At 43.2% G+C, this 10,799-nt stretch overlaps 1 protein-coding gene across 4 annotated transcripts in view; it reads right to left on the bottom strand.

The window, feature by feature from the left end:
• Positions 1–3,505: 3,505 nt before the first annotated feature.
• EIF4H (eukaryotic translation initiation factor 4H) overlaps positions 3,506–10,799 on the bottom strand; it is a 160,954-nt gene continuing 153,660 nt past the window's right edge. For all 4 annotated transcript variants that reach the window (XM_069226894.1, XM_069226891.1, XM_069226892.1 and 1 more), the window contains one exon: positions 3,506–6,109. In XM_069226894.1, coding sequence (XP_069082995.1) covers positions 5,970–6,109 — 140 coding nt within the window. In that variant the 3' untranslated portion in view covers positions 3,506–5,969. The remainder of the gene's footprint in view (positions 6,110–10,799) is intronic.

Below are 10,799 nucleotides of genomic sequence, written 5' to 3'. Positions count from 1 at the left end.
GGGCCAATCCCTCTGAAGCCACCGGAGCGGCCACCGGCGCCGAGCCCACGTTCCCAAAAGGGAGAAAGGGCATAAAGGGTGCCGGCCGAAGAGGCGCAGGATCACCCAAAGAAAAGGCCAAAGGCCCAGCTGGAGCACCCCATGGAGCCATCTGTTGGAAGATGGCATACATCGCATTCAAGAATGCGGAACTATCGGCTCCAGGGGTGGGAAAAGCCAGATACTGGGGTGCCTGTCTCGGAGGCGACCCCGACGCCGGGCTCGACGCCGGAGATAACACCTGAGGCTCCAATACCTCAATCACCGACGCCTGTCCAGGTGAAGTCGGAGACGCCGGGGAGGGCAACGGCGTCGAAGGATGCGGCGTAACCGTGGGACTGATCTCCCATGTCCTTCGGCGCCGATCCGAAGACCTGGAACGAGTCTCCTTGCTTGAATGACGCCGAGATTCTCTACGGCGCCGGGAGTCTCGATGACGCCGATGTCTTGGCGAAGAAGACTTCTTGTGATGCTTTTCTTTTTTCGATTTCGCCATAAACAGCTTCGCCTCACGTTCCTTGAGGGCCTTTGGATTCATGTGCTGGCATTAATCACAAGTCGAGACGTCGTGGTCGGAGCTCAAACACCAAAGGCGGTCGGAATGAGGATCCGTCACTGACATCTTGCCTCCACACTCACGAGAAGGCTTGAATCCAGACTTTCTCTGCGACATTATTACCACAGCGAAAGACTACGCAGCAAAAATACACTGTAACCACAAAAGTAACAGTTGCTCCCTCGAAGATAACCGTTTCGAATGCACGGAAAAAAGGGAACGGACGTCGGCACGTCGTCGAGGACCTCTTATTGCCTGTATGACGTCAGACGGCGTCGCGTGGGCTAGAGTGACGTCCTCGTCGACGTGCAGAGACTAGGAAGAAGATTTCCGTCGAATGCTGGCGCCATGGGAGAATTCATAAGGTGAGGAATCCACAGGTAGTTGTATCCATCAGAAGTAGGGATGATATCTGATGATGAGAAGTAGGGATGATGGAAGAGAAGCAGGGATGATGGATGAGAAGTAGGAATGATGTGTGAGAAGTAGGGATGAGGAGTGAGGATGTCCTAAAATGGATGCTGTAGTGGCAGGTGGTTTGGTTGCAAGACCTCAACGTATAATATTGTGACAAGATTTATCAGGTCCAGTTATGTTCTTTAACAACAATCTTAGCTTAGTCCTGGGTAGCTGTGGAACAGAAGTCAGGCTTAATCAAATGGAACAAGAGTCAAGCATTTACGAGTTAAAAAAAAACAGCAAATAAGTGTGTTAATAAAAATTAAAGAAACAACTCAGTAAAAATCCAACAACAATTATATTTAAAAAGAAGTTATATTTTGATCTTTAAAATTATGCTAAAACAACAAAAATCTAGCAAGTGAAACAGGAGACAATAAAGTTGGAAACCAGTTACAGAGATCATTTAGGACCCGCCCCTCCCCCATATCACAGATTCCATCGGATTTTTTCAGAAAGGCAAATCTTTCTTTCTGGGGGGGCCATGAGTCCATTCTGACTTCCGTCATGAGTCCAACAACCTTAAGGGCACCTCCCAACTGCCTAGACTCAGTCTCCCAGGCTGCACACTTCAGCATCCGTGGTGGACAGGTGTTCCCGGGAAGCTACACTCGAGAGTGCAGACTTGTTTAGCTTTAGAAGCTCCAGTGCTTAACAGGGGGCTAGCCCTTGGACTCTTCTTCCGCCCTAGTACAAGTGGATCTCTTTTTCCAGGAGTGGACACAGCAGGCACAGTCCTCTTTGTAGGTCCCTCTGATGCAGCAGGTGCAATCCAGACCTTGGTGCAGCCTCTTTTTGCCGGGTCTTGGGAGCAGCATGGCAGTCCTCCTCCTTTCTCCTCCAGGAGTGATCTGAAGACTGAGTTCCAAGGGTGCCACTTTTATGCCATCTTCATGTTTGTGCAACAAGACTCCGTGGCAACAAATCCCATGGGACAACCCTTCCCACTTAAGATCACTTTCTGGGGATTTGGACAAAAATTAATCCCAGAGTACCCTTCTCTACCTAAATCCAAGAAAACCTGAGCTTTCTCCTGTGTAAACACAAAAGGAACTTTTTTTTTTTTTTGGGGTAATTTTATTTTTTTTAAATAAATATTTAGCACCTTGCCTGGTGGCTACCAAGGTCTTCCCTAGGTGTGGCTTCCTTATATTAAAAAGGAAGGCTTTGACCTGCCAATTTTAACACTGGCAGACAAGATTGTAGGGGCACACCTAGTCACATTTTCACATCACTGTAGTGGTGGCACAATTAAATGCTGCAGTCGACTAGTGACATTTAACCTGCAGATGAGCTATCTGCTCCACTGGAAGCAGAATATATATAGACTTAAAATAGTCAAGCCAATGCAATTGTAGTGGCTGAACCATAGACTGTCTGGAACATGAAGTTGGAAACAGAATAATTTTCTGAAGGAGGGTGAAGAATAAGCCAGTGGAGGTTAACTTGATTTGGAAATAGATCCCTTACCACTACCCATTCCTGAACCCTAAAAACATCTATATATACACACACACCATTCACCAATCTTTGTCCAACAAATACAGAAAACATTGCAGGAGGGCCTGTCACACTACGTGGTAAGAATGGACTTATCTGGACAAAGAAGCTACTACTCTGAGCACCCCAGCAGCAGGAACAGCAGAAAATCCAAAGGTGGGCAAGGCCAGGACACCCAGGCAGTAACCAGGTCATGTTTCAGTCTTTGACAAAGAGGCATCACAGCTGCTAAAATATGCAACTAAAGCCAGACCATGGAAGGATCCTTCTCCCCTACACCCCCAATCAGCAACAGGCCACCACAGACCATGTGATGAGATCTTTTGGGCAAGGGCCAAAAAGCATGACCCCCTTGTAAGGTAAGCGATTCAAAAGTAGTTCTTGGAAACCATAAGCTGGATGGACATAGCCAAAGTGACACTGAACTGCTAGGAGGACCCAGATGCCATAGACAGAGCCCACAGGAATTTGGAAGAATTAATTAACTAACCTCCAATACTGTGCATGAACCCCTCAGCTTGAAGGTATGGGGGTGTCCAACAAAGGGGTCATAAAAAAAAAAAAAAAAAAAAAAAAAAAAAACTAGCTGCCTTTCTCCTCTCTTTAGCACACAAGACTAGCTGCATTAATTTCCATGTTTCCTACATGTTCTAACTGCATTTTTGTTCCATAAGATTATCTCAACAGTCACCAAAAGACCCATAAAAAAGTATACATTTGGACACATTACAATACATACACGACTTTATTTGGAAAATAAATATTTTACAGACCACTAAAGATCGGGCTCTTTTCTTAGGGGGGGGGGGGAGGGGGTAACACATTTTGGAAGATTTGTAAGCATTTGTGTACTTTGAACGTAGGCTTAGTAGCGAGCTCTTGGCCACTGCCAACGATTAACTTCTTGAAAAGTACCATGCTTTCACAAGAAGCCAAAAATTACAGCCAGGGTTCTTATTTAAGGTTTTATTTTATTTAAAAGATTCACAAAATACCATATCCATAAATGTACTTTCTGTTCAGAATCAGAAATGTGTAAAGTGTTCGGAATTCTATTCCTACATTTAAAAGCCGACTGCTTTGACCACAAGTGAAGATTTAAGGGTCGTTTGTTCTCTTAAAAGCTTTGACATTGTAGATGTAAATAGGTTATCTGAACGTATCTGTCTTTTGAATATAGCCACACAAAGCATGTCTGTTTTACATTAATTACTAGTGTTAGACAAATGGTTCTCGACTCAGCAGCAGAGTACAAAAAAGAAAAAAAACAAAAAAAAAAAACAGGAGAAACGTTCTGTAAAATCACTGCGACTCTGGCCATTGATGGTAGGACTGGGAAGTGCAAAGCTCCAATAATCCTCATCTCGTAGTTACCTACTAGTTTTGGCGCACGCGTGTTTCCAGTATACATACTTTAATATACTGGGTCAAATTTAATTTTGTAAAACAAAGCACTTGTAACGCAGGAAAACACATGCATTTGAGAGACTTAGGACCGTTCAAATGATGTATTCAGACCAATCTTTAACGGACGTGATTTTTGGGTTTTTTTTTATTTATTTTTTTAAGAAAGGCGCGGCAGGAAGTATAAGAAAATTCAGGCAGGGATCTATCTGCAACTCAATGTCACCGAGATAGTACAGCACATGCATCTCAAATTGGCTTCAATAGGAGTTTAGGGTGCATTCTATGGGAATAGCAGATTGTTTGCTGTTTTAAGTAGTCAAGTTAGAATTAAACAAAAAGTAGCATTGAAGACTATCAGGCCAAAGGCATGGAGACACTGCAAAGAAAGCCCTTCTCCTGGAAGTAGGGCATTGCAGCAGCAAGCATGGCAAACGCTAGAATGGAGGCTCACTGTAATGTGTTGATATGCCAGTTACACAACTACAGTAGCCAATGCCAGCCTGATGGTGCCAGTATCTTAAGGGTAAGTACCTGTGGCGAGACAAGCCGCATAAATGCTGAGAGATCCAGATACTGGATTAAGTGACTTGTTGAGGAAGGAGCTTGAGATGTAAAGATGACACATTAAAGCTTTGGCAAATAGTAACCCTCCCCTCACCGCATCCACCTAATACTATAACCAACATAAGAGCACAAAGAAATGAACAAAAACGGAAATGCACTCAATTTTACATTAACACTTCTCAGACATTAATCCAAGTTTCGAGTTATTAGCATGAAAAAAATTAAAAAAAATGAAGAAAAAAAAATGACCGAAGTCCTGCAATTGAAATACCACCTAATCATCACTGCCATTTTCGGGATTACCAAGATTAGGCACATTTCAGGGTGAAATCCTGGTCTAGGTAAACCTCAGGGAACTAACTGTCACAAAGGGGCAGAAATTCTATTAAGCCCATTGAACGTAGAAGCTAAACTGCTCAAAGCATACAAAGCATGCCCACAGAAGGTATACATTGTCTAGGAACATCAAAGTGGACACACTGACACTGTCAGCAATACATACCATAGGTAAAATTAAGGGCTGAATACACGTTTCAGAAGTCTAGAGGCTTGCTTAAAAACGTTGCCAACTAAACTTGTAATAGCTATACAAGCAGAAAATAAACAGCATTGCTTAAGTTTTTCTTGAAGATGGAAACAGTGCATTGAGCAAAATAAAAACATTACGCCTTCTCAGAAGATAAAATGTAAACATTTTCAAAGCTTTAAAGCTCCAAAAACAAACCATGTGCTAAATCAAATTTTGCCTGGTTTTAAAGGGGTTTCAAATTATTTCTTGCGGCTGATAAATGTAAAGGGAGGCAACTTGTCTCAGGCTGAAGGGCATCAAGCTCCCCGGAAAAGCCTATGCATAATCCCATGTGCTTCCAATTCTGTTGCAGGTAGTACCGACTGGTCTTCGAAAATCCATCAGCGACTTCAAACTGAGGGCAGAGTACATCAAAAGCTTTGCTAAATTCAAGAAGTAAGGTATCATTTTGTTTGGCAGAGTCACAGCAATACAGAACTGAATAAGTAGGAGTGAAAACTATCAAAAATGAAACCAAATTTACATAAGTAACTTGCGTTCCCAAAATAAACCAATTGAGGAAAAAAAAATATAAAGCAGCACCTTGGTTCAAATGACTCCACACCGCTGGAAGCAGCTACGATTTCACCCCCCCCAAATCATAGCTGCTGCTGAAGGTTGAGAACAGGGATGTGGAGGGAGAAGGATACGCGGAGGACATAGCACAAAGCAGGCACTAGATATAGGTAAGCCAAGAATGTACTAAAAACCACTTGTTACCAGTTGACATGCATTCACAAGCTGTGTTTTCAGTTTTCCCAAGGAGGCGGACAGGGATGGGGGGGGAAGTGTCAGGTCGCAGGAGTAACTGCGGGGTTGACATTCCAGAGGGTGACTAGCTCTACGGTCTTCCATCCTTCCCTTCGCCACACACGCCTATTCTTCATCCTTTGGCGCTCCTTCCACACGAGGTTTGGCTCCACCAAATATGGCAGAGTTTGGGTTGGCTACTTGGTTGAGGGGCGTTGCAACTGTTCGGGGTTTGAGCTGAAGTCGAGGCCTTGCGGCTCTTTCCTCTGAAAATACAAAAATGCACACCAAAAAAACATGAGACCAAAGTGGGGGGGGAAAAAAAAAAAGAAGAATGTTGGTTATCCTAACAGCAGCAATACTTCTCAAATACACTGCACAATATAATGCACATTGTCATGAAACCCTAATGTTAGGCTGAAATATGGAACAGCAGCAGATTGTGTAGGAATTCTACACATTAAACCGAATCGTACCTTTACCTTTCCTAGACCAGACATCTAACTCGCACAGACAGGACCCCAGAATATTGCTATTACTGTAGATCTGTAAAATGGCATTGAGAGAAAAACAATGGCAACCTCACTTCATGGAGTCTGGGAGCAGCATAACAAAGACTTTGTAAACTAATACTGACAAGATACCAATCTAGCCAAGACATGGTATCCAAAGTGCCCTAGTCAGACACACATATATATATATATATATTTCATATCAGTGAAAATAAACACACAAAAAAAAAAAGCATAAAATGGAGCTACTGATTTCCAAAATCGACAACTTTCATTTATGGTTTTTATAATAAGCTCAAAGGAGCAATGGCCAGATACACTGGGAAACCTCAAGTGTTGTGAAAACTTTATACGAGAGTAAATAAATGACAGAAGACATGATTGTTCAGTAGGTGACAAAATGCTCTAGGGGAATTTATATTTGTTTCCTATAAAGCAAACTCTACTTCACAGTTTGAGCGATGTACAAGGTGTATGGTAACATAGGAAGCATATGGAGAAATATTTTGTATAGTGCTCTGAAAGTGTTATCCCCTCCTCTGACAACAGCATTACAAAGAGCAAGAAGCTGAACCATGTCAGAGCAATGTATAAAAACTTTAACAGGAGAACTATCAGAAACTCAGTGGAACATTCCCTGAAACTATGCACAAGCGTTTAGAGCAGGGAAACCTTTTCTGTAATGAGAGCTACTTATGTTCAATGAAAATTACCACAAGCTATTAAAATTGTTAGTATTGTAATAGTGATCACGTCAGGCAAGACTGCATTAGTGGGCAGGCAAGATTACAAACCATAATGTAAAAAGCCTTTGTCAATTTGGAATTCTTCTACCTAGGTAAAACATGTCAGACAAAGCTGCAATGTATGTGGCACAAAAGTAATAAGTCCCCCCCCCCACCACATTATTGATCACAAAAAAAACAGCTTATGAGTTGTCAAAATACACACCCTTTTCTCTTAAATACACAATTTTAACATCCACGTATTAACTGAACCAAGCAAACATTTCCAATATAGTAGGCTGGGGGGCAGGGTAGGGGTGCCGGGGGCGATAGAGTGGTTGAAGACAAATATTAGGACGACTCCCCTCCCCCACCCCCACCAAAAGAAAACTGTTCTGCCGCCTAGCTCCTCTGCTCTCCTGGTGTCCCAGCAGTCCCTGGGACAACAGCACAGGATCCCCACGCAATCCTGGTGCTGCTCTCATGATATGCACGAGAGAGACTCAGGATTGGTCTGCCACTCAGAGAGTACTCTGGGGTCTGTGCAGTTTCTCCAACCCAGCTGTGCAACACAGCCGGGTTGGAGAAACCTAAGTGTGCAGGTCAGTGTGGCTGGCCAAACTGACATGCACACTTGGTGAACTCCAATCCTCCTCTCCGCTCCCTGCACATGCTGGCTCAGCCAGCAGCTGAAAAATACAACTATAATGAAATAGTTTTATTTTTCAGCTGCTGGCTCTTAGCTAGTGGGGCAACTCTCCTCGGCCATTGCGGAGGAGCCGCTCTGCGCCCACAAAAGTTGAACACTGCTACATAAATTATATAATCTATGCACAGCATATTAAGCAGAAAAGATTCATTCTGCTAAATAAAAAGGTTGCTTACCTATAACAATAATTTAGCAAAAAGTATTATTTTTATTCACATGTGATGCACCCACCACCCCAGTGAATGGATAGGGGTAAGCAAATAGGTGAAATCCCACAGCAGATGAAAAACAAAAAAAACAAACTAGGCACAGGTCACTACAGCAGGGGAAAAATAATCCTAAAGTAGCAACAACATACTGGGCCATTGTGGCCTTCTATTCAACATTATAAGGGGCCTAGTGTCCTACCCACATGAATGGAAGGGGAAAGGTAAGGAAGAGAAAGGGGAAAACAGATGTTTTGACCAAACCACTAGATGGCAAATTAATACACAGCATGGAAATTCAGAGAATATTCTGTTATAAAAGGGGCAGGTCTAGGATGGCTATGGATACTCATGAGAAGGTGGCCATGTAATATGGCGAACAGAAACTAAATACATGGCATTATAATTTCAGAAGTTGAAACCTTGCACATTTAGCCATAGCCTAAATGATCTAAGGACAAGGTTTATTTCTAGGATGAACCCTTGGGATTTGGCAGCTCTGACAAGCTTCAGGGTAAAGCCTGCATGCTTAATGGCATTAATCCACATATTTGTTAGTTAGATAAACTGTAAACAGTTTACAGCACCAGTCTAATTGTAGAGCTGGCTCTGGAAGTATCAAAAAAATTCAGAAGGATTCAGGTGTCATTGACATACTCATGCTATGATAAACACCAAAATGGAGCACTGAGGTACAACATATAGGCAACCTGAACGGGACTCAACGATTGTTATCCTCAGCGTGTAATCTGGAAGATATGACTGCAACCATTTCAGTACTACTCACACACACAACACCTAGTCTACTTTTGTGGGTGTTCAAGAGGGTTTGCTGGCCAGAGGTGTAAAATGCTGCTTTGACGATCAGCAGGATGAGACGCTAATGGTGTCTTTCACCAAAAGTATGGAGGATGTGAATAAAAGGAGAGTTGCAGACTCCAATTTATGGGCAAGCCTGAATGTTATGGTATAGTACACTAATTACCCGAGAGGGTATCCAGGTGCATGGGCAAGTGTGTAGGTTTGTGTTCCCCAAAGGTGCTTGAACAAAGAGCTAGGTGTTCAACTTCTTGTGGAATTCCTGAAGTGAGGAGGAGGCTCTGATATGATGGAGGTTGCTCCATGTCTTGGTTGCGATGTAGGAGAAAGCGCAACCTCCAGTTTTGCTTTTGCAGATGCAGGGAATATGTGCAAGTGAGTTTGATGCAGAACGTAGTGGGTCAGGTAGGTTGGTTAAAGTGTATGCAGCTGTTCATGTATTCTGGTCCTGTGTTGTGTACTGCTTTGTATGTGTGCATGAGAAGTGTGAATTGGCTGTGCTTGTGAGTGGGGAGCCAGTGAAGCTTCCTGAGGTGCAATGTCACTTTGCAAGGCGTGGGAGGTAGAGTAGGAGTCTCGCAGCAGTGGATGGTTTGGGGTCTATGTAGGAGTTTTCAGCATAGTGTTGCTGTAGTCCAACCTGCTGGTGATGAGCGCTTACATGACCGTCCGTCTGGTATTCTGAGGAAACCATACGAATATATATATATATATATATATATATATTGAAAATGTCACTTACACAGTGTACATCTGTTCGTGGCATCAGTCGCAGTAGATTCGCATGTTCTGCAATAGCTCGCCATCTGGTGTTGGGCCGGAGTGTTACAAGTTGTTTTTCTTCGAAGAAGTCTTTCGAGTCACGGGACCGAGTGACTCCTCCTTTTGTCTCCATTGCGCATGGGCGTCGACTCCATCTTCGATTGTTTTTCCCCGCAGAGGGTGAGGTAGGAGTTGAATTGTAGTAATAGTGCCCATGCAATGGAGTGACTAAGTATGCACCTATTTAAGGTTGAGATGATACATATATAAATAATTGAAGGTAACTTCCAAACTGCTACAGGCTCCCGGGGAGGCGGGTGGGCACATGCGAATCTACTGCGACTGATGCCACGAACAGATGTACACTGGGTAAGTGACATTTTCAGTTCGATGGCATCTGTCGCTGTAGATACGCATGTTCTGCATAGACTAGTAAGCAGTTATTTCCCCAAAAGCAGTGGATCAGCCTGTAGGAGTGGAAGTAGTCTGAAATAATGTCCTTAATACGGCTTGACCTACTGTGGCTTGTTGTGCGGATAACACGTCTACACAGTAGTGCTTGGTGAATGTGTGAGGCGTAGACCATGTGGCTGCCTTACATATTTCTTGCATTGGGATGTTTCCTAGAAAGGCCATGGTAGCACCTTTCTTTCTGGTTGAGTGTGCCCTTGGTGTAATGGGCAGCTGTCGTTTAGCTTTAAGGTAGCAGATTTGGATGCATTTAACTATCCATCTGGCTATACCTTGTTTTGAAATTGGGTTTCCTGCGTGAGGTTTTTGAAATGCAATAAAGAGTTGTTTAGTCTTTCTGATGTTTTTTGTTCTGTCAATGTAATACATCAATGCTCTTTTGACATCTAATGTATGTAGTGCCCTTTCAGCTACGGTATCTGGCTGTGGAAAGAACACTGGAAGTTCCACTGTTTGATTTAGATGGAACGGTGAAATAACCTTTGGCAAAAATGTAGGATTGGTCCTTAGGACGACTTTATTTTTGTGTAGTTGTATAAAAGGTTCCTGTATAGTAAACGCCTGAATCTCGCTTACTCTTCTCAGGGAAGTAATGGCGATGAGAAATGCCACCTTCCAGGTTAAGAACTGTATGTCGCAGGAGTGCATGGGTTCAAAAGGTGGACCCATAAGTCTAGTTAGGACAACATTTAGGTTCCATGAAGGAACAGGTAGTGTTCTTGGTGGTATAATTCTCCTAAGGCCCTCCATGA

The sequence above is a fragment of the Pleurodeles waltl genome, chromosome 3_2 (genome assembly GCF_031143425.1).
Source record: "Pleurodeles waltl isolate 20211129_DDA chromosome 3_2, aPleWal1.hap1.20221129, whole genome shotgun sequence".
In the NCBI taxonomy this organism is placed as follows: Eukaryota; Metazoa; Chordata; class Amphibia; order Caudata; family Salamandridae; genus Pleurodeles; species Pleurodeles waltl.
This window is presented reverse-complemented; position numbering and strand designations above follow the sequence as displayed.